This window comes from Micromesistius poutassou (assembly GCF_964030765.1).
Source record: "Micromesistius poutassou genome assembly, chromosome: 7".
Classification (NCBI taxonomy): Eukaryota; Metazoa; Chordata; class Actinopteri; order Gadiformes; family Gadidae; genus Micromesistius; species Micromesistius poutassou.
Window position 1 is genome coordinate 7,238,563 of NC_140277.1, and position 23,765 is coordinate 7,262,327.

The 23,765-nt window shown below is 48.4% G+C and overlaps 1 protein-coding gene across 5 annotated transcripts in view; it reads right to left on the bottom strand.

Annotated features, from left to right (window-relative positions):
• tp53bp2a (tumor protein p53 binding protein, 2a) overlaps positions 1–23,765 on the bottom strand; it is a 32,178-nt gene that overhangs the window by 1,571 nt on the left and 6,842 nt on the right. For 2 of the 5 annotated variants that reach the window (XM_084470572.1, XM_084470573.1), the window contains exons 3-20: positions 19,994–20,141; positions 18,310–18,423; positions 16,788–16,858; positions 15,979–16,080; positions 13,659–13,833; positions 13,058–13,239; positions 11,870–12,034; positions 11,426–11,464; positions 9,757–9,804; positions 8,873–9,056; positions 5,766–5,888; positions 5,556–5,677; positions 4,846–5,251; positions 2,861–3,723; positions 1,777–1,914; positions 1,271–1,404; positions 752–918; positions 233–432 (exon numbers count right to left, since the gene is read on the bottom strand). In XM_084470572.1, coding sequence (XP_084326698.1) covers positions 233–432; positions 752–918; positions 1,271–1,404; positions 1,777–1,914; positions 2,861–3,723; positions 4,846–5,251; positions 5,556–5,677; positions 5,766–5,888; positions 8,873–9,056; positions 9,757–9,804; positions 11,426–11,464; positions 11,870–12,034; positions 13,058–13,239; positions 13,659–13,833; positions 15,979–16,080; positions 16,788–16,858; positions 18,310–18,423; positions 19,994–20,141 — 3,381 coding nt within the window. The remainder of the gene's footprint in view (positions 1–232; positions 433–751; positions 919–1,270; positions 1,405–1,776; positions 1,915–2,860; positions 3,724–4,845; positions 5,252–5,555; positions 5,678–5,765; positions 5,889–8,872; positions 9,057–9,756; positions 9,805–11,425; positions 11,465–11,869; positions 12,035–13,057; positions 13,240–13,658; positions 13,834–15,978; positions 16,081–16,787; positions 16,859–18,309; positions 18,424–19,993; positions 20,142–23,765) is intronic. The other 3 variants (XM_084470574.1, XM_084470576.1, XM_084470575.1) reach the window with 3 other exon arrangements.

A 23,765-nucleotide genomic window follows, 5' to 3' on the forward strand; every position in this document is an offset into this window, starting at 1 on the left:
GAGGAAAGTTCAAGATAGGCTATTAAGAGTATTTTTACTTTGCGATAGGCTACTTGATGGGCTAAATAAGAAAAAACGTATAAAAATATTCCTACAAATACAGTGAGGAAGTTAAAGTTCTGAACTGAAATTCATGATTTATTTTCATAGACAAAACGGTTTCACTACATCCCCCTTTGTGACCCCTGGTCCACATCTCCAGTGATGCTGTGTGTGTGTAGAGCCTCCTCACCCCCAGCAGGTTGCGGGGCACGTAGCCGGTGGTGTCGCCCATGCGCGCCCACCACCACTCCACCTCGTCCTCGTCCTCCCGCCGGACCACCGTCATGCTCTCGCTCTCCAGGATGGCCAGCTCGTCCTCGCTCTCGCCCGCGTAGTCCCACAGGCCGTACACCACGCCGCGATTCATGATGCCCATCTTCTCCTGCACGCCTGGGGGGGGGGGGGGGGGGAGGGAGGGGGGGTGGCGGAGTTCATCACAAACGCCTGAAACGCTCAAAACATTCCTCTTTTGGTTTTGCCATCCTCCATCCCTGGTTATTGCAAATGCTTAACTAGTAACTTGCTGGTTAAGTATGTTGCTTAAGTAACTCCTTACTTACAACATTGTGTCTACAAAAAAAAGACATTGCATAGACAATTCATTTCCTTTCTCCTAAAATGGTATGCGTATAATATATATATATATATACTTGCAAAACCACGCGCACACACACACACACACACACCACACACACACACAGCAGCGTACCATAGAGGAACTGGGAGCACTGGGTGTAGCCCTCCTCCATCTCCTCACACTTGTCGGCGGCCGTCTGCATGTCACTGTAGGTCATGGCAAACACCGCCGCGCCCGACTCCACCAGGAACTTACACACCTGCACGTTGTTGCAGGACGCAGCGCAGTGGAGGGGCGTCCTGGGGGGGGGGGGGAGATGGAGGGTGTGTTAGAGAGGGGAGACGGGAGACACAGGTGGCGGGGCGGGAGAGGAGGGTGAGGTCGCGGAGAGAGGCGAGGAAAAAAAAAAAGAAAGAAGAATGAAGAATCGACAAAAGCACTGATACGACGTGGAGGAGAAAGGAGGAGGAGAAAGGAGAGAAAGGCTTCTTTGTGCTGCCTGCTGGTACTTTATACATTAGCGTTCACACACTGTACCATAGCTCTATTATCGCCGTGGTGATGAACAGTGGGTTGATTGAGTCAAGGAGCGGGGTGGGGGAGGCGGTTGGGTGGTTGGGGGGGGGGGGGGGGGTAAACAAGTGGACCTACCAGCCGTCGCTGTCGGCCGCGTTCACGTTGACCCCGAACTGCACCAGGAACTTGACGATCTCCGTGTGACCGGCGCACACGGCGTTGTGCAGGGCGGTGATGCCCTCGTCGTTGGGCTGACTGGGGTCCTCCACCTGACGGAGGACACGGGACCAAAAGAGCCGTGAGTCACGCAAGAAAGGCCTCTGCCTTCCTTTGTACACCCTGCTGTTGTAAGCACTCGCACGCACAACAATACAACGATCCCCCGAGAAGAGTGTACAAACAAAAACAACATAGGAATGCCAATAAATGGCCCTCAACACATTGGGTATGAGGTTTTAAAGTGGCTGCGGCATTTGACTCCCAGCCGAATGGTGGGTCTGGGTTTGAATCCCATCTATCTAGGCATCCTTAAGCAAGACTCCAAATACCTACCGGCTCCTGAATTACATTTAATCTGTATTCCCTTCTCTGGAAAAAGGCCTTTATTGAGGCCCCCCCATGGTTATAAATGAGTGTCTCACCTCGTAGATGATCCTCTGCACCAGGTCGAACTCCCCCTCCAGGGAGGAGTCCAGCAGGAGGGCCAGGGGATTGAACTTCACCCTCATGCTGTGGTCGATGCGCTCCGAGCCATCCTTGCGCAGATTGGTGCGTTTGCCCTGGAAGGGAGCAAAAAGACACCAGAGGTGAGGACCAGGAGAAGTAGAAGTAGAGGAGAAAAGGTTGCCCTCAAATCCACCACTACGATCTGGAGATGGTGAATAGATATTAATATATATTCTAATTTCTGTGTGGATGGGTCCATCTCCTGCTAAGGATCGGATACATTTAGTCTTCTGCGAATTATACACACTGCTAGGTTTTTATGGTCTTCTGAGGTCCACACTCACTTTTAGCTTTCCCTGTTCAGAATCAGTTCCTACAAATAGGACATTTCTAATCCAAACTAACACAACCCACTATTTGCTTGACTAAAAAAACATGGTTATGCAAGGTGATTAGTCAAGTGAGCAGAGAAAAAAAAATAAAAGGCATTCTTTACTTTATTTTGGGACAAAACATTTGGAGTGGTTTAAGTGTCAGGGGCCGTCGAGAAATAATTGGGTCCATAACCTCTGCGACCTGCTTCTTTTCTTATTTTAAGCTGAATAAAAAAACTTTCCATAACCAACCCTTTCCTGCTTAATAGATTACTATGAGGGGTAAGAGTTCTTGACAGGGATTAGTTTTGTTATATAACTTCAGAACAGACTACTATTGACCCGGCCTGTAATTCCTTGAAGCTGGGTTTGTACACTAACCCAAGACCTCAACCTCAACAGTGCTACGTGCTACGTCCTGACGACCAAGCACCTCAACAGTGCTACGTGCTACGTCCTGACGACCAAGCACCTCAACAGTGCTACGTGCTACGTCCTGACGACCAAGCACTTCAACAGTGCTACGTGCTACGTCCTGACGACCAAGCACCTCAACAGTGCTACGTGCTACGTCCTGACGACCAAGCACCTCAACAGCGCAACATGCTACGTCCTGACGACCAAGCACCTCAACAGCGCAACATGCTACGTCCTAGCACAAGCGCTCTAGAAGGCAGGTACGTACCGGCGGCAGGGTAACCTGTCCGGTGACCTCCGGGGCCCTCATGTTGAAGTCCTCCGCCAGACCCTGCTCCTCCGCTCCGCTGGGGTAGGGCGGCGGCGGGTACGGGGGGAACTCCTCCTGGAAGCCCTCCGGCGGGGGGGGAGGAGGAGGAGGGGGGCTGGCGGCCGTCTGATCCTCCGGGACCGCGGGGGGCGGCAGGGGGAACAGCGACTCGTCAATCCTCGGCGCCGGGTGGGCCGGAGGGGGCGGGGGGGTGAAGTCCTCCCGGGCGGGCGGTCTGGTGTGTTCCGCCGGGGGGCCGGGCGCCGGGGCGGGGCGGGCGGAGGGGCTGGGCACGCGGTGCGCCGGAGTCTGTTCCTCGTCCTGGTGGCTGGCGCCCCGCTCCGAGTGGCCGTACGGCCCCAGCGACCCTCCGCTGCCACCGCCTCCACCTCCTACTACACCCGGGGGGGGCCTCTCGGGCTCCCCGCTGGGCGTGTTGTTGAGGATCTCCATGGCGGCCAGGGTGGTCTTCTGGTAGAGCAGCTTCTGGATGTTGGGCCCCGCGGGGCCCTCGGGCTCCGTGATGGAGCTCCTCTTCTTCAGGGGCCGCGGGGCGTTGTAGAGCTTCTTGCGCAGCGCCTCCAGGTCGCCGTCACTCTGGTGGCGGTAGGGGTTGGAGATGAAGGGCAGCAGCTTGGTGGGGCTCAGGGGCCGCGGCGTGCGCTCCGTCTCGGGCGGGGCCCCCTCGCTGGGGCCCGGAGGACTGTGGAAGGCCGGGCCGGCTCCGTTGTGGTCCACCTCGTGGTCGAACGAGCGTTGGTCCAGGTACGGGTTCTCGGGGTACTGGGGACCCGCGCCGGAAATCACTGGTTTGCCGTACACTGCACACACACAAATCATGTTATTAGTGGTACACACACGCCATTAGGTTTGCCGCTCTTATGCTGAAGCACAAGAACGTGGTAACATCCATCCAGCTCCATAAACAACACTAATATGAATTGGCTTCACATCAGAGCACTAACTGAACACTTGGATGAACACACGGATGTCAAAAATGTACATCTAATGTAAATTGTCGACATACTTTCACTATGTACTGAATATGCAAAGGTTGTGAAGCAGTTCAAAGTCAATCAGACAGGTGAAATGAAGAAAAACAAAACCAGACAAACAGGCCAGCACATTACAATGCAACCACAGGCACTTTATTCATTATCTACACAAATTATGCAACACACGTTCCCATGAATCTAATTCACTGTAAGAAATGGTTCTATGAATAGAGCCGGGCGCCGTTGACAAAACAATATGCCCTCATATCATTTCCATATTTGCTTCCGGCAAGCAGCATGAATGGGGGGCCCATCTGTGTGTGTGTGTGTGTGTGTGTGTGTGTGTGTGTGTGTGTGTGTGTGTGTGTGTGTGTGTGTGTGTGTGTGTGTGTGTGTGTGTGTGTGTGTGTGTGTATTTGTGTGTCTGCGTGCGTGTGTGTGTCTGTGATTTGCCTGCCTGTGTGCGTGTCTGTGTGTGTAGGGAAGGGGCCAGCTGGCCACCCTGTCGCTGCTCCCCTGCTCAGTGGCGTGTGGGTAATTGTTTTCCGTGTATGCGTACATTCAACAGGGCTGCGTGAGGCAACCTTCCTCATCGGAGGGAAAGATCAGAACGGCATATGCAAATGAGCAGAGTGCATCTCCATGATGTAACCCCACCCCTCATCCCAAAACAAGGGGGGGTCATTAATATCATTAATATTACATATCTGTGAATCGTCTGAAAAGGGGGTTTATTTGATGGCAAGCAGCCTGCATCGGTACCTTTGTAGATGCTATAGATCTATTGAAAAAGCTTATTCCACAGTTCGTGTTTTCAGATGTATCCAACAGGATAAATTACAATTTATTCAAAAGAGGATACGCCATCTCCAAAAGATTATTTTCACCGTCAAGGAAAATTCAAACCATTAACCACAAGAGAACACACAGAACCAGGACGGGTCTTACCGCTGACGAAGCCGTTGCCCCGGGTCTGCGCCCTGGTGAGGGCCCCCTGCACGCTGGGCTGGAAGGGCTTAGCGGAGCCCGGCTGCTGGGTGTACATGGAGTAGATGGAGCTGGCGGCCAGGGTCTGGGGCTTGGAGTTGGGCAGCTCGGGGGTGAAGGGCCTCACTGTGGCGGCCGGGGGCGCGTCCTGCTTGGAGGGCAGCGGCAGCGTCTGACTCTGGGCGGCGGGGAGGGGGAGGCGGCCCTGGGCAGGGGCCTGGGGCTGCTGCTGCTGCTGGCTGGACGAGGAGGGCTTGGCCTTTGGGAAGGTGCCCGTGTTGAGGCCCGGCTTGCCGTACGGGGCTCCGTTCGGGCCCTTGGGTTTGGTGGGCACGGGCGGGGGCACCTTGACCGGGTGTTTGTTAGCCTGGAGGAGGGAGAAAGCACCAGACAGACACGGGAGAGATGTGAAGCTGGGACTCATACACTGTGGGATGACAGGGACAGATTTAAGATCACATGTGAGATTATTGGTTTATTTGCTGAGATGCGGGAAAATCTGTGGTCAGCTTCCTAGGGTCCAAAGATATCGCATAAGTCACCAACTACTAAACAGATTCCTAAAAACTAAATAAAAGAATGCAATAACTTTGAATGAACTGAAGATCACATAATAACAAATAACAATGACAAAATAATTTAAAAAAAAATGAGTCTGAGTAGCGTCTCACCTGGGTGTCTCGGACCAGGTCATCACTGCTCTGGTTCTTGCGCAGGCCAGTTGCAGGCTGCTCAGTTGCCTCGAACATTGAGAACGGACGCACCTTCCTGTCCCTCTTCAGCTCTGGATCATCTGGGTCACAAACACATACATGAGCCATCAAGGTCACATTCATAAACCATGAAGTGAAAGAGAGTGTGTGTGTATGTGTGTGTGCTACCTGGCTCTGCGATGGGTGATGCGTGAGAAGGCATCCGAGGCAGCGTGGAGGACTGCCCATGACCGTTGGTGGTTGACTCGGGCCCCGACGGGCCCCATTCAGCCAGCTTGGCAGACTGCAGGCCTAGGGGCACAGAGAGGGAACAACATAAGCACATTTAAAAAAGGACTGGATCAGTGTAATCATGTCACACAACACCAAGCAAAACTCGACATGGGAACCAAATCAGTCTTCATCGGGACACTTCCATGGCATCACACAGGATCAGATAGACCGAGACTGTATTGAAGGCCCGTCTGTTTGCTGTCATAGCCATTCATTGTTCTGAACAGCAGTCGTGAGCTCGCTCTAAATATGCTCTCAGTCTTCTGACTCACACGGTGGAAAATACAAACGCACAACCAAAAACAATTACAAAACAAAGTGGAAACAAGACGGTGTGGGACGGTCAGACTCCCCCAGAACGTTAATTAGTTTCTGATGACCCGTTTAGAAACACCGGGACGTGCGTTGAGAACCGAGCGGAACAAACTGGAAAACAACAACAGCACAGCAAGTGCAAATCACGCAGAAGAACAGAATACAATCGTTGATAAAGGGTCAAAACCCACATCCTCTCTTTACTGTGTTCCAAGGGTGCAACAAAAACAAGAAAGAAAACTACTTTAAAAGAGACACACGCACGCAAAACAAGAAATAATCCACACGCAGAAGACGACGAACCACACAGTTCCGACCAGTACCTTTTCTCTTGGCGCGGAGTTCTTTCAGAGGCTTAAGCAAGAACATGGCTTCTAGACGGGACGACCACGCACATGAGAGACAAGAAACAACTGTAAAAAGATAGATATGAATCCAATGGCAGAGTCCCCTTGCGCTTCTCTAGGGACATGTCGCAGGCCGGATCCAGGCATAACGCAGGGTGGGTGTGGTGGAGGGTGGATCTTTACCCCCCCCCTACCCCCCTAAGGGTCCACACGTGGAGCCCAGTGACTAGGGTCCTGATGCTCGATCCAGTGGCCCCCACCCCGTAGGACAGGTGCTGGGGATGGGAATGGACCGGTGGCAAGACTCCCCCTGCCCACACTGCCTTCCCCCTCTCTCCAACCCCCCACACCAAGTCCTCAACCAATCCTCTGTCTTCATCCCTCCCACCCAAACTGCGTAACAGTTCACCCTGCAGAAGAGATAGCATGCAACATCACAGCAGACCAAGAAACCCCCTCCCTTCTTCTAAATAACAGAAAAAAAAAAGGGAAAGAAGGAAGAGAGAGGTTTGAGAGATACAAACTGAGATAGAGAGACTGCAAAGGAGAGAGAAAGAGAGAGGGAGAGGACAAAACAGAGTGGGGAGGTCCCATAGCCGTTGTTTTTCGTTAGGAATAACTTTGGTGTTGTGTCATTCATTTTTAATAAACCTGGTGCTCTATTGGCACAGCATCTACAGGGAGGGGCGTGGGGGTACATTTTGGCTGTGCTCCAGCATCTCTGAATAAGGGATGTCTCTGCAGCTAAGATACACCCCCATGTACAGGTGAGTCGTACATGGTCTTTTGTTTATTTTCATTTTTCAACTTGGCTTCAAAATGGTAGCCATAAAAATATATGAAGCAGAAAAAAATATATATAAAGCAGAAGAGTGCTTAAAATTGTCTTTTTTTCTTGACCCATCCTAAAACAGTACTTAAAAATGTTCTTTGGTACAACCAACTACAAGTAATCTGCATTCCACCTCCACCTTGTGGTAGGATAGGGAAACAACAGGCAGGGGAAGAAATACTACACATTTGTTTCCAAATCGAGGGGGGCAGGGGTGCAGATCCGATGTCAGGATTGGGGGGACACAAAAGTGATTTTTTTTTTTTCATGGTATGCAACTCATACCATGCCACCATAAATCACAACTTTGTAGAGGCTCGCCATATCATTCAAAAAGTACTGCACAGGGAATTATTTATTGTGCTTACCTTTCTTGTTTATTTGTCCTAAACAGCCAACAGCGCGTATCACTGCTTACTTAACTGTTATATTAGTAAATGATCATTTTAAGGGTCTCGGCATGTAATGTCTACTCATGTTCTTATCTTTCGCCTCCCTCCAACCCTCCCAGATCCCCAATTCTTCTCACCATCTTCCTTTTCTCCTAGTCTATGGGACTATTTTATGCATGATTAACATTGACATGTCCCTCCCGTCCCCCCCAGGATCTGCACCCATGGAGGGGGGTAACCTGAGAGTGAAAGAGAACAACACACACACACTGCAAACCAAAGTGCACATGGACCAGATCACAACAGTGATCAGAGATGTTCCAGGGCCAGTATTCACTGCAACCGAGCAGCAACCAAGACACAATACAGCACCCAGGAGAAAGGGGGCACAACCATCTACCTTCTGAGCTCAGTGTAACATCACAACCCAACGGCATCCCAGAATCCTCTGCTCCTACTGATGGACAGCAGACTCCAGTCATATTATTTAGTAGTCTAAGTAAGTCTAAGTCTAAGACCAATAAACAAAAAAATAAAATCACTTACGTTTCCAGGGAAAAGAACATGGTTTTACATTGAGAAATAGGATTGAAGGCCACAGGCAAAAATAATACACACCAGTTAAAAATATATTAAAACGTCCAGAGGGGGAAACCCATATGGGGCCATTTTAAATTACAATTTAAGAATGCATTAATTTCAATAATTAGTACAGGAGAAAACAAGTGTGAGTACACAGAGTACTACAGACTGTAGCTCTTAATCTTACCAACTTCTGCTTTGCGTTACTCCACCAATATATATCTGCCCATTCAGCACTTATCGAATCCCTAACCCCCCTGGAAGGAGGGGTCCCTCTTCTGTGTTCCTTCTTAAGCCTTCTATCCAAATCCAAGAGCTTAAGGTTATATAGGGGGTGGCACATTATGTGGCGCTGTAAACCCCTTTGAGACCGTAAACTGAAATGAAGGGCTATCCCTATAAACCAACTTGACTAGCTTGTCAGTTTTTGACTCTGGCTTCTGTCAACCTACCCAGACGTTCCAGATGGTGTGCGTGCTTGCTTGCGTGTGTGCATGAGAGAGTGTGTGTGTGTGGGTGTGTGTCACTATTTACCGGTGCCTGCCTTGCCCTGGGGGTCTGGGGCCGGCAGTGTGGCGGTGCCGTCCGGGTAGGCGGGCTTCACCAGGAGCTCGTGTCTGACGGACCCCCGGGGAACAGTGGAGGACTGGATGTAGGGGCCCACCGCGGCCACACGGGACGGCCCCGACTGCTGCGCCGCCGGACCCTCGGAGGGCTGCTGGAGGGAGGGAGGGTGAGAGGAAAAGTGGGAGAAGGATGGGGATAAAGATGGGGATAAAGATGGGGAGAGAGGGAGATAAAGAGAGGAAGACAGAGAGGGGGGAGAGAGGGAAAGAGAGAGAGAGAAGGATCGGGAAAGGGAAAATAAACACCATGGGGTTAGTAAGAGCCAGGCATCATGGGAAAGAGAGGCTTTTCCATGAAAAGTAAATTTTTTTAATTCAAGGAAAAACATTTCCTTGAATGCTAGGACACCAAATGATACGTTACACAGTGAACCATTTTCAGAGAATTCAGACGGAACAAAAAGTACATTAAAATTTGTATTTCTTAATTTTTTTATACCTAGCAAATAAAATAATCCTAGACGTCAAGAATTTTATAATCACAATTCTTTAACAAAACACGTGTTGCCGCTTGGCGCCTCATTCTTAAAGTACAACCCAATATCGGCAATCGGCAATTCCCTTCAGAGTATTTAAAAGTGCCTTTGCTAAAACCTACACAGCCAGGAGCATTAAGAGGAGCTCAGAGGCCCGTTATAAAAACAAGATGCACTTGATTTGCCCTCTTCCCGCCAAGAGTACGACGCCAAACAACGCGTCCCTCTGGTTTTGCAGAGTCATGCTGCAGATATTTAAAGTAGGAGAAGAACAAGAACAGGAGGAGTAGCAGGAAGAGCTGACTGAATCCGTTACCTGGGGGTGAGTGTCTTTTGATGCCCTCTCTTTAACGGGATAGCCATTCTTGAGAAAACAAAAACACAAAGCAGTTCAAGAACCCCAACAGTGCCATCAGGTCCAGGTCTAATACACTCCTTGTCCCTCTGTCTCTCCCTCTGCTGTGGAGGAACTGGTGTGGGACTGAGACGATGATGGGGAGGACACCACACTGATACCCATGAAGAGAGAAGCTCTGTTGGGTCGGTATGGGTGTACGAGGTGGTGGTGGTGGTGGTGGTGGTGGAGGGGATGATGTCAGCCAGGCCGGGGCTGCCCGCGTGGGGCCGGGAGAAGCCAGGAGAAGGCAGGATGGAGTGTGTGGAGGGCGTCTTTGTGTGCTTGTGAAAAACAGCCACTCATTGTGATTCTGTGCAGAGTGTGGGTAAATCACCTCCCGACTGAGGGCCTATTCAGTGCTTCGTCACCATACACCCACATATTCATGCACACACATTTATGCACAGTCTCTCTCTCACACACACACACACACACACACACACACACACACACACACACACACACACACACACACACACACACACACACACACACACACACACACACACACAGTGTGTCCCTGCTCTCAAACTTTAAGCATGCCTTAAAAGCCTCCCATTTCTGAATCATTCAACATGATTTGGGAAATTGTTATGTGTTGGGAAAAAAAATATATGTATTATACAAGATACTTCAAATTGTGCTGTTAGTCATCGGAAGGAATCAAGAGGAAGAATCTATTATAATCAAAAGTCTTTTTTTTATGCTTATTATTTCTTTTTTTATATTATGACGTCATGTATCTCATTCCCATTCAACCTGCTGAAGATGAGGTTAATCCCCTCTCGGGTTCAAAGAGAAGTTTGTTTACTTTGAATTAGCAGTCCCCGTGCAGCTCTGTGGCAGACCACCTTAGTGGAGGCTGGGGGTAGGAGTAGTTCAGAGAGAGAGCAGGCAGATCCGACGTCTAACGGGAACGACTATGGCTTGGTCGTGGCCTCTTTACTTATTTTCAGCCGCTTTTACTGTTTAGCAATTACACTTGGAATTACAATTGGAATTGTTCCAAAGCGAGTGTCAGTGATTTGTTTTTAACTTTTTGTCACATGAACGAGCAGGTTGGGTGTTCAAGGACACTGGGAACATTGGGATGTGAACCCGGAACCTTTCGGTTTGGAGTCAATCACCCTTACCACTACTAAACTATCCCTGTCTGTCCTTCTGTAACACACAAGTTGAGCATGTGAGGGCTAAGGCAGATCATTTCAGCAGTTTCCTGTCGGATTAGGACAGTCAGCCATGCTGTGATAGGATCTCCCTCCCTCCCTCCCCATTATTTTCCACGCCTGATTTCTAACTGCTCTTCTATTCGCTGTTCGCAGTTCAGGGGAAACAGGCATGTAAAAAAAAGATAAAACACCTCTGTCATGTGGGCAAACAAATAAATAAAATCATTAGTCCACCACCAGATTGTTTTTCAAACAGAGTGAGGATGTAGAGAAATCAAAGATAAAAGGGGTGAGAGAAAAAATATAAAGAAAACAATGGATAGATGGGTTAGGAGGGAGTGTGTCTCTGGTCGTTAAAGTCGTTAGGGGTTCCCCCCGGTACAGAGAGGAGCGTGCTGTTGGGGTCTGAGGAGTCTTACGTGGGTAGAGGTCTGTTCTGAATGGCTGGGGTGCTGGGGCTTCCGGGGGTCAAACAAGACAAAGGGAGAGGGAGGGAGACAAACAGTATTTATTCTCTCTCTCACCACTAGGGGGAGCTCTGATTGAGCCTGGTCCAGCAGGAGCATAGAACACCAGGGCAATGTGTGTATGTTTAACCAAGCAGAAACTACCTGGGTAGACGAGGTTGGATCAATGCGAATGGTGACAGTGGTTTGGTAGCAAGGTGTGTGTGTTCTCTGTGAGACAGGTGCGTGTGTTCTCTGTGAGACAGGTGTGTGTGTGTGTGTTCTCTTTGAGACAGCTGTGTGTTTGTGCTCTATGTGAAAGGCGTGTGACTGGGATCTATTTAAGACAAGTGTTTGTGCGTGTGTCTGTGTGTGCACTCATATGTGTACATGTGCGTGTGTGAGACATCTTCTCACCGGCAGGTTCTCCTTATGCTGCAGCGCTGCCTTCTTCTTCCACAGGCGGTCTCTCAGCTCGCTGACCCTCTTGTCCATAGCGGCCACCTCCAGGTTGCGCTTGTTCAGGCTGTCTCTCTGCTGCTGCAGCTTGGAGTTCTGATCCTGGTTCAGTTTGTTGCGCAGCTGCACAGAAAACACAGAACATACAGGGGATGGGAACCAGGAGGGATGGAGAACACGGGTGAAGGGCTGGAGAGTGTATTGGCGCTTGAGTTCCACCCTGAGAGGAACTGGGTTTGAACCCCAATGTCCCCAGACTGTCCTTTAGGCATCCTTGAGCAAAACGCCTAACACCTACCTTGTTCATTGTTTTTTCATTTTTTATTGCAAACCCCAAAATGTTACTAAATGGCATTTAAAGCCCAAAGCTTAAAATGTTCTTATTTGTAGTGCAATAATTCCATGTATAATAGAGAAAAGGCAAACGCAGGGAATATATTATTATATTGGACGCCAACCATAAAAACATTATGTCATGTCCGTCCCATCTATTATATTAGTCTTTGTTTGTGTACACCATCAGTGAGCACCTGTTTGTTACTATATGATTGACAAACACGATTATAATAAAATACGATTGACACATTTCACATAACACCATACTAGCAGGCCTATAAAAAAATGGAATGTTCTTTGTTGCATTTAAAACTACAAGTATTATCTGGTACAGTGAAAAGTTGATATTTAAGTAATAAAGCAAGTCATATGACATTGGATGGAACCCATTAAGAACATGAAACAATGTCATTTGACATCCCATTGCAATTTCCATACAGTTCAGCTCCAGAGTCAACCACCAGTCTGCATGACCAAACGTTGGTGGAAATCAGGCTCTGACTTGTTGCAAATATTGAAACATAACCATGCGGAGAATGTGCTTTCCCTTGCTAGAAGCCTAGATGAGTTTCAACTCAACACATGGCTGTTAGGTATGTGGTTAGATTGCCAGTGAGTTCCTTATTTTGTTTTCATTCCTCCAAACACGTGAGCACAGGGTAAAAAAAAATTGCGTGCACACACACACACACACACACACACACACACACACACACACACACACACACACACACACACACACACACACACACACACACACACACACACACACACACACACACACACACACACACACACACACACACACACCTGCAGCTCCTTGTACAGGCGGTCCAGCTCGGCGACGGAGCTCTGGTTGTCATGGAAGGCGTCCATCTTTCCGTTCTTCAGCATGTCCAGCTGCCTGCTGAGCTCGTCTACCTTGGACACGGCCACCACCAGCTCCCGCTGCTTCTGCTGGAACAGGCTGTTCATCTGCTCGATCTCCTCCACTGCAGGGGGGGGGCGCAGGTGAGCCAGGGGTCAGCTGTAGTCCACTGCTTTGTTTGTCACATAAAGGTATTTATAATAGCCGTATCGGAGTCAAGGACATACAGCGGAGAGGTGAGGAACGCATGAGGGATTGAATGAAGTGAGTGTGAGTGTCTTACTGTGTGCATCCATGAGCAAGATGAGCCCTACCTGCTCATTGATGGCTGATAATGTTTCTGAAGTCATTTCAGATTAAGTCTCTTTGGTCCATGAGGCTAAATTACCAAATCAGTTTTCTTTTTTTATACATAAAACAAGTGAAAGTGTTTTTGCAATAATACAAAAAATGTTTACCAAATAAATAAAATGGAGGAAAAACCTGAAGGGAACATAAACCAGGTGTCGGTCCGCCACCATAGCAGTAATCTTAATGGCTCACCCAGCTTTCCGTTGCTGAGGCGCTTCTGCTCCACCTGGCCCTTGAGGGCCCGCACCTTCTTCAGACGGCCTTCCTGGTTCTCCACGTTGTCCCGCAGTCGCTGGAGCTTCTCCTGCTCTGAGGCCTGCTGCTGCTGCCTCTGCTCCTGCTGCTTCAGGTAACGCAGGCGCTGCTCCTGGTGGGAGGCGGAGAGGTTTGGCGTCTTTAGCGGGTTACATTTTGGATTAGTGTGACCTGACCTTTGACTTGAGTACAGCTCAAGCACCGCCTCAACCACACCGAACCACAACGCGTTTCCTCTGAGCTAATATTGTACGGTATCATCATAAATATTTTAGTGGTGTTTGAAATAGAAGAAGCTGAGGCGTACTATCTCTGGCCACAAACTCTTGATTTACCGAAACAGGATGGTACTGTACCCATTATCTAAAAACAACGCAATGTTATTGCATTGTTAAATTGGTTCCATTAACCCTTTCATACTGAAACAATGGACAAGAACCTTTCGCACACAGAAAGGACAACGATGCAGAACAGCCACATAAGATTATATGTTTGGATTATTTTACTGTAATCAACAATTTCAGACCCTGTTTAAGGAAATACATTTAAGCTTCATCCTCAGCCCAAAAATCCCGTAGAGCATCTTTGAATGACATATCTATACATTAACCCATGAACACTGGACTCTAGTTCACACCTCATCACATAAATAAGCGGCCACAAAGTGGGGAGCCCAGCCTCAGTCTCACCGCTGTCCCACTAAGATACGCTATAAATCACATGTCTTCCACACATGAGACAACAAAACGCTTTGCCATGACCTTAACTCCAAATGCTGGTGGAGCCATCCTCATTGGACGACATGGGTCAAGGCCGTGGATGAATCAGATGAAACCATTTCCTGAATGAGTCACAACAGCCAATGAATATCAATGGTGATTGGGAGCTTCAGATTTGGGTGCCACCACCGGATAGTTTCCCCAGGTGAGAACAAAACAAGTCTCTATCCAGCACTGGCTCGGGTGATGGTGGGAAGATAAGAGACATAATAGGGATGTCTGTTTGTTTACTCAACAGGTAGCTCTGCTAGCTTACGCCGTTGCTCAGGGTCACATTCCTGCTCTTGCTACACTATCCACAGGCAACAACGATCCGAGTGCCTGGAGCGACGCACGTAAACCGGCTAGAGAGGCTACATGACACTGCAGGGCCAGCAGAGGAAGCATGAGAAACAGAGAGAGAGACAGGGACGGAGATAGAGAGATTAAGGTACTGCTATTCCAGCCATTACCTCACATTCTACTGTACTTGTACCTTATACTTCACTTTATTTATCTTCAGTACGTAAGTAAGCAAACAGTGAAGATTTCCTGATGAACAGACAGGTCATACTTCATCTTAATAATATCGGCTTAGGGCGAGGCCACCCTGGGAGACAAAAACACACACACACACACACACCACCTGTAGCCTACCATGGGGCTGTTTCTCATGCACTACATCCCATTCTGTCCGCACACCTTTTGTTGTTGTCTTCCCCTGCCTCCAACCCCCCGCCCCACCCCTGCCAAAATCACTCTCTCTCTACGTCCTCTGATGGTGCTGTGCTTTCATCTCTGGGTCTTTCAACCTTGCTCTGCACCATCAACCCATTTGTCTGTCTAGTCACATCTCCATCCATCCCTCTCCATCTCCATCTCTCACTCACTCACTCACTCACTCACTCACGGCCTCTACACCCCCCCCGCCCCCCCCCCCCCCATCCTCCCTTTCCCATCTCCATCTCTCGCTGTCTCTCAATTCACTTCAATTGCTTTATTGGCATGAAAGAAAAACATGGTCATAGTGTCAAAGTATAACAATCAAATCTCTCTTCCCGTCTCTCCCATTTTGTCTCTCTCTCCCCATCTCGTGCCTTCTCTCGTCCACTCTCCCATCCTCTTCCTTTCTCTCTCTTACTCCTTTTCCACCAAAATGGAATGGGTTCCAATCCAATTTGGGCAACTAATTTTCACACATTTTTTCCCAGCTGGAACCAAAAATAGCCTTAATAGTCTTCCTAAACCTGAAGTGCGAACCATGATGACATCAGTTGGTGTGTCATTAGAGTACACATTGCAAAGACAGAATGGAACAAATGGAGAGCTACAACTGTTTACTTCCACTTTGCATGGTACAACTCCCTCCGGGGATGACCAATGATTCTACTCAAAACTTGGTTCGCTAGACAGGGTCAAAGTTCTAAGCATCCGGTTCACAGAACCGGTTCAAGAACCAGAGCTAATTTGGGGGAAAAGGGCCATCTGTGTCTCTCTACCTTGGTAGCCAGCAGTTGTTGCTGAGCCTCTATCTGCTGCTGTTGCCGGGCAGCCATCTCCTGCAGCTCAGCCAGGGTCATGTCCATCCGCGGGGCAGCCACCTGACCAGACATGAAAGTCAGCAAAAAAACAAAACAAAACACAGGTGCATCCCAGACTCAAAGTCGTCCCAGTTGTTATTGCGATTGCACGGATGGAAGCCCTGAAGGCCAATTCATTAATCATCCAGATGAAGGTGACACATAGACTGTCAAATCTACTAGCCGTTTGCGTGAAGGACTTTTGGCCAAAAGCATACCAACACATTGATTGACTTAGTTAGGCTATACACAAAGTACAAAATAGATAGTCTAAAGTAAGCCTAACGTCAAAACAACATGCTACAGTACATATTTGATGCCTGTACTCGCACTCTGGTTTGCTGACACGACAACAACCGACCAAACTAGTTTCCCTCTTCCTTCCTGACTACAAATCCTTCAACAGCCTGCTGTCATGCGAAAAGGGGAAACCTTGTAATTATTCTGAGGGAGGAGACAAGCAATATATTTAAGCTCAAAAATAAATATATATATACACACACGAATGATGGGAGACATTGTTTTTCATTTATAGTAACCCAGCAGCTTTGTAAAAGTCTTTCAATATCTATAAGTCGTACATGATATCATCTTGGAATGTTACAACCATTATCATACAGTATAGGGTATTGAGAAATGACTGTTCTAAATTGAGTCTATCTGTTTAGAAACGATTTGAAATGATCATCAACAACTACAACAACACAACAGCAACAATAGGAACTCACCCCGTTCTCCATCCTTCTGTCTGGTGGGCCTTTCACTCCGTTCCTCTTGGGCTCCGAGCCCCGCGAGCTTGCTAAAGGGCGACGGGCAGAACGACACATTGCCCAGTCAGACATGTTGTTCCCCTGATCAAGCTCAAATCACCAGGTCCACTCAGAACACCACTCACACACTGCTAGGACAACCCCCAAGGGACGCCTCCTCTTTCCCCCTGCGGCCTGTTTCCCTTGTAGTCGCAACTAGTGAGCACAAATCTAGGGGTGGGTGCGTGTGTGTTAATGAGAGGCGAACGCACACCTATTAGCCAGGGGTCGAGAAAGAGCTTAGGAGACGCACTGTAGGAAACAAAGATGGGATCAGTTCTGCTTTGTGACTGTGTATAATCTTCAAGATTTGCTTCACTATACAATCCCCCGCCTGGCCAGGACCCCTGATAATTAAGCGTGTGTCCAAGTACACGCGTGCGTGTGAGTAAGCAACATATGGTACAGATTTGGGGAGGGGCCCACAAGAACATATCTGAAGCTCTGTGTATGCTCTATGACAAAAGCCACTTAGGATTACATAACAGTCTGAGGTGACCTTTGACCAGTTACATACATAGGACTGTGTTGGGGCAGTCAAAGTGACAAGCTAAGCCTTTTATAGGAAGAGGAAAACACGTGTGCGCGCACACACACTGGCACACACACACACGGTTCAGTCAGATGGAAAGAACAGTGACAAATTGACCGCATAACTAAAGGATGTTGGCCGAACTATGGCCCGGTTTTAATATTAACCACAACCTGCAGCACTGGCAGAAGGGAATATCAGACCTAGGCTTGCTTGTACTCTCTCTGTTTCGGTGCTCTCAGAAAATTCAGTTTAAGTGAATTTCCACCATGGAATTACACAGCGGGCTTAGCTTAGCTGAGCTAGCGGTGTGGGAAAACAACAACAGGAGCGGGCCAACACAACAGGAAGGCAGAAAAGTGCCGTCTAATCCGGCTGCCAGACTCCAGCCGAGAGGGATAAGAGGGCTAAGGGTTACGCAAGTGGGGTCTGAGAGGATCGCGGCGGGACAAAAATACTAAAGCATTTCTGTGTACCCGATGGAAAGTGAACAGTAACAGGCTTATGATGACATGGCTGGGACCTCCAGCCCACCATGTACAGAGCTAAGAGTGGATGGGCTTGTCTAAGAATCCCAGACCAGCTGATATGAACCAAGAGTCGTCTTCTACTACAGGGAGCAATGAAAGGAAATGTACATAAATGATTGCCAGGTGAACTTGCATGTGTATGTGTACTTGCGTGTGTGCGTAGTGTGCGAGTAGTTCATGCAATCTCAAAGATTGCCAAATGGCTGAAAGATAAATGTGTAAAGGTTGGCATTTGTTGCTGTACACTTCTGTCAACATAGCTCTAAGGTGTGTGTGTGTGTGTCTCTGTGTGTGTATACATGTAAATAGCTATAAATGTGCATATTATGGTCTGTGTGTGTGTTTGTCTGTGTCTGTTAGTTTGCATGCGGCTGCTCACCTGACTCCCTGCTTGGCGCCCGGTCATGGCGGAGGAAGAAGCGCACCTCCCCCCTGTGCTGCCCCCATCGCTGGAGCACATCCAGCATCCTCTCTCCGTCCCCTACAGGCCGCTCTGCAGAACAAACACCACGTGATTACACACACACACACAACATACTTATGATCCCAAACACCTCACCCCCACCCCCCACACAAACACAAACACATAAGCAATGTGGGGGGGCGGTCGGCGTGTTGACTGTGTGAATAAGTCAATCCCCACATGAAGTCCTCAGTCTACCTACCAATACATCCATGTCTGTAGATGTCTGAGCAGGATGTCCAGCCCCTACCTGCTCCTTAAGGACATGATTCTCGAGCTCAAAATTGACGCCTTGTGCCAGCTACCCACTCGCACGAGCGTGACAGAAACACATGACCATGACAACGTGAGCGAGTGCGCTGCTCAGACTCTGGTTCTTTGTAAATCCTGTCGGACTGCACGAGCCAGCTTCCAGGCTGCCCTACTTTCACAGAAGATTCCCTTACAGCACATCCGCCTCTGGCTGATCTTGAGACAACGAGAGGCCCTGGGGGCCCCGACGTGCCGTCTTGAAGTCAATTATTGTGGCCCGACGTTAAGCCATAGAGCTCATGGATCCATTCTTTCCTCAACCTCCGTTGGAAGGTGTTTCATCATATGAAACATCCAAGTTTTACCAGCACAGCACTTAAGTGTGCCCTCAAAACTTTATTTTTATATCACAACATTACGTAAACAATAAATTGTCTGGAAGGTATGTAAATCTAACTTCAGGAATGAGCGTAAGAAAAGGCAACACACAAATGCACAAGAGTATAAATAGCGTGCATGCCAACATACTGAAATCTGTCCCGTATTGTTTTTCCCACATACAGGTTAGCCAAGTGAGCGACTTATCGAGGGACGGGTTGATATTTAGCACCGGATACGTGAAACCACACCATTGAGAGAAGAAACTGTATACTTCTCCTTTCACACCACTGCAAAGCATATTCACGTATGCGGCAGTAAACAACTTGAGTAGAATAAGAGTGCAGAACCGTCCATCTTCTCCAGCAGTCTTCGGCCCTGCCTAAACACCGCCTCATGAATATTCTCCTTGTGAAGGTACTTGCGCACCGTAATTGGCGTTCTCCTCTCAACTGCTTCATGGCGGCATTACCATGGCGACGGGGCAGCAAAGTCCGGAGGTCCTTGAGATGTGATTGTGTGATGTGACCACTTCCCAGATTCGCCAATTCTCCACACTCTCCTCCGTAAATTTGCATCAAGGCGCCGCAAGACTCGGGTCGAGGCTGAGCCCCCGCCACAATGATATCATTATACACCGTTTGCCGTAATCAACGCAGAGGGGAACCGACAATAAAGCGAGTTCAAATCTGTGTGTTGGGTCCCTTCACAGTGTACACAACCACGTGTCCATACCTCCAAAACCTAGTGGTAATTTTTGCGCTCCTGATTTATATCCAACACCACGATGACCCCCTCCCCCGAAAAATAATCACCCACCTGCCATCCTTCACATCCATCCTGTCCTCCTTCCCACCTCCTCCTTAATGCCCCCCCCCCCCCCCCCCCCCCATCCACCACCAACCGCCCACCCCTCTTCGGAGTGACTTTCGAGGTAGAGGACAAAGTGAACGACCAAGCCAACACTCACCAGATCCGCGCCACATCTCCGCCAGGTGACAGTCCGCCTCGCCTGGCTCCTTGCAGAGCTCCACCACATCTCGACACAGCGTCTCCGGGGTAACGGGCACCTCAGTAAAATGCTGATCATTGTTACTAAGGTACACTGTCAGGAACACCTGAAGGAGACGGGGGTGGGGGAGAGAGAGGGACAGAGAGAGGAAGAGAGAGGGAGGGAGAGAAGTAGAGAGAAAAGATGTAGCAGAGGGAGAGAGGAAGAGACACAAGGAGAGGGAGATAGAGGGCAAAGAAGGACAAAGAATCACAAAAGAATTGCATTAATGGAATTGTATAAAAACATGTAATTATGATTTGAAAACCCTTCAATAAAAGTAATAAAAGCTTCATTATTTCCTATCAAACTGTTAATGTGGAGTAAAATAACATCGTCAAACTACTGATAGTGAGTTTCAATAGGGCGAAACTCGAATGGGCCAATATTGCCCAGCTTTACCTCTGCCTTCATTATCGCCTCTCAACAGAAAAAAGAAAACACAAGCCAGAGCCAAGCATTCCAACTCCGGCCGCAAACTGCTAACAAGCGCTGTCACCACGGTGAGACCTCCCCCATCACCCCCACACACACACACACCCCCACCCCCACAAGCCAGCCAACCAACCCCCGAAAAACACACACACACACACACGCCTAATGAATGCCCCTGCTGAGGGGGGCATCTTAAAGGGGTGAGACACACAGACACAAGCTGGCTGTCTGGACAAGCTGGAGTGGAGGGTCTGGCTGACAGAGAGACAGAGAGAGGAGGAGGTCTTGTTGGGTGGAATCACACAGTCATCCACAAAGGACACAAAGGGATCTCTCCTGGTCAGAGACTGACCACTGGTATGAGGTGGCCAACCTGCTATGGAGATTAAAACTGTGCTGTCGAATGTAAAGGAAAGGACAAGTTGGCCAATTCCTTGCAGCAGTGTTTTGTAGGTCTGTCACATAAAATGTTTCCTCCATAGCTAATGAATGGTAAGCGTGTAGAAGAAGCCCAATGGAATGATGATTGGATTAGTAACATTGCATTGAGAAAAACGGTTCACTGGAAATATGTTTCTTACCAAAGCCCCAAAATACAAACAAAAGATTAACTACAGTGTGCAATTTTTTTCCCAGTGTCATTTGATGCATTGGAGACAAAGATGTGCGCTTAAAACACTCCGTCCGCGTGGTTCATACACAGATGTGTGCTTAAGAAGCTTTTAGGGGCTTGCTGGAATATGCTTTGTGTGTAATCAGGCCATCAGTTTAACACAAGAGCTTAGGTTAAGCTTTGATAAAAGCCAATTTTATGACTTGAAGGCCATGGGGCGAATGGGTCAGGCTGATCTTATTGAGCCTCCACACACCTCCTGGGATTGCTGCAAATTAAAGAGAGAAAAGGAATTGAATAGAGAAATACAATCAACAGGGCGGGATGGCCCCTCAGTAATTAGTGTTTGACTCCCAGTAAAAGGTTTCGAGTTTGAATGTCAATCTGCACAATATGCCCTTCCTGCTCCTTAAGACATTTAAAGTGATTCACTATGAGTTACAGGTGAAGATGGATCAAAGCTGCTTAATGCCTGAGTAGTAAAAGGAAAATAGACTAAATGGTAACCACACAAATAACTGAAGAATTTGTTGTCGGCCATTTTAAACAAAACAATCACCCCAGTGTAACGAGCCCCGACCATATACAATGTAGCGGCCCTGCGAGACCTTTCTATTCTGAGAGTGGCCGCGGCGGAGGCCTGGCCTACCAGGGCTTTGCCGGGAACATCAGGTCAGCTAGGTCACGCCGACAAAAGGGCAGAGGGGCCGGTGGAGAACAGTCAACAGTCAGACTGGGGTGGGGGTTCAGATCCCCCATGTGGTGCCCCATGTGTGAGCTATGTGCCTTTTAATCCCCTCCTTAACGTGGGCCTCTAATTCGGTGAGTAAGTAAAGAAGCAAGTGGGCAGGTGGGTAGGGTTGCTGCCGTCGCCCTGGCAACCGATACAAGCTGCCATTATCAACAGACTTTTCCCGCACCACCGGATGGCAGCCGTGCGGGTAAAACAAAAAAACTAAAAAAGGGTGGGTGGGGTCTGACTCACTAGGATTTCCGGCTCAGGAAGAACCGTCGCTCCCCCATTTGGAAGTAAATGATTTATCTCATCTATGGCGCTCAATGGGCCCACGAGTCATCCTATCAGGCAGCTCTACAGTACAAGGGTTGTAAACACATTTAAAACCAGCCCCCCTACTCCGTCACCACTGGCAGTGGATGACCAAATATATACGCGTTGGAAGGGCCACCCCTGAGAACATTGTCCCACAGAACTCGATCAATTGGGGGTGTCCTCCCTCCCACCGGGCCATGTCAACCCACGCTGAAGGGTGTCCATTGTTGTTGGGAGATGGTCTCAAGTTTTGGTCTAGACATAATGGCCGAGTCTCTGATGAGACTGCAAAGTATATTCTTCAAAAGAAAAACACACACACCATCAAAAGATAGCGTGGCTGAGGTCTGAGACTGAAAAGGTCATTGAGAGAACAGCAAAAGACATCACTGGAAGTCGCCCAGGAATGTAGGACTTTCAAATGACCCTGTTCATGTTTGGGGAGATATAGATATGGAGGGGTATTAGAGAGAGGGAGTGAGTGAGAGCAACATAGAGAAGAAAGAGGGAAGAGAGATAAATGGAGAAAGAGAACACAGTCAATTGGAGAAAGAGAGAAGAAAGGAATGCGATAGAAAGAGAGGGAGAAAAGGAGATTGAGACAAACAGAGTTGGAGAAGGAGACAAATGGAGAAAGAGAACTAGGAGAAATGGAGAAAGAAAGGGGAAAAGAAAATCAATGGAGCAAGACAGTCGGAATTAAGAAAGAAATGGCAAGAGAAAGAGAGAAAGACGAGAGAAATGGAGAGAGCAAGGGAGAGAGGACGGCAGCAAGCAAAAAAAAGTGTGGGAGGGGGATGGGGAGCTGGAGGAGACAGCAGCGATGGTAGCGGAGGCATTCTGGCCTCAGCACTGAACTTAATGATCCAGCCCTGCCACCGGCCACTCCCCCGCTCCCATCCAGATGAGTTGGCACTTTGCTGCATCTGCTGCTGACCTTAAACACACACACACACACACACACACACACACACACACACACACACACACACACACACTGTGGACGCAAACCCGCTGCTTTACATAGTGCTGAAAACAATGCAATGGCTGGAAGGAAACACTGGCTGGAAGGCAAACAGTATGTGTGTGTAGAGTGGAAGTAACGTGGCCAAACTTTGATAGTAGTATTTTACCTAATTAATTTATGACCCTAAGGAGGGTGTGCCAATATATCAATGATATATATGGGCCAATATTCCACATGCCACCATGGTTAACGATGATGGGGTAACGTTCTGTTTGCATAAAATTGGTGATGATTTAAAAAAAAAAAAAAAGAAAGCAAAGACTGCTTGTGTGTTCAGACCCTTCAATTGACCAACACTATAATGAGACCAATGGTGAATTCAGATAAAGGTCATTTAGTAGCAGGCTGGGGTCAACAGGATATTGCTCAAGGAAAACTACAGGTAGACTTTGGACCTTAGTGATAGAACCTAGTATCTTTAAGCTGAGAGTCCATGATGCTAACCACTACACTATCCTGCCCCTTGGCTTGGCTGAATAGATAATGCATTCAGAAACCAACGGAAACCTGACTGGGAGAGAGAAATGAAAAGCAAGCATGTCAACAAACTCAAGCCAAAAAACAT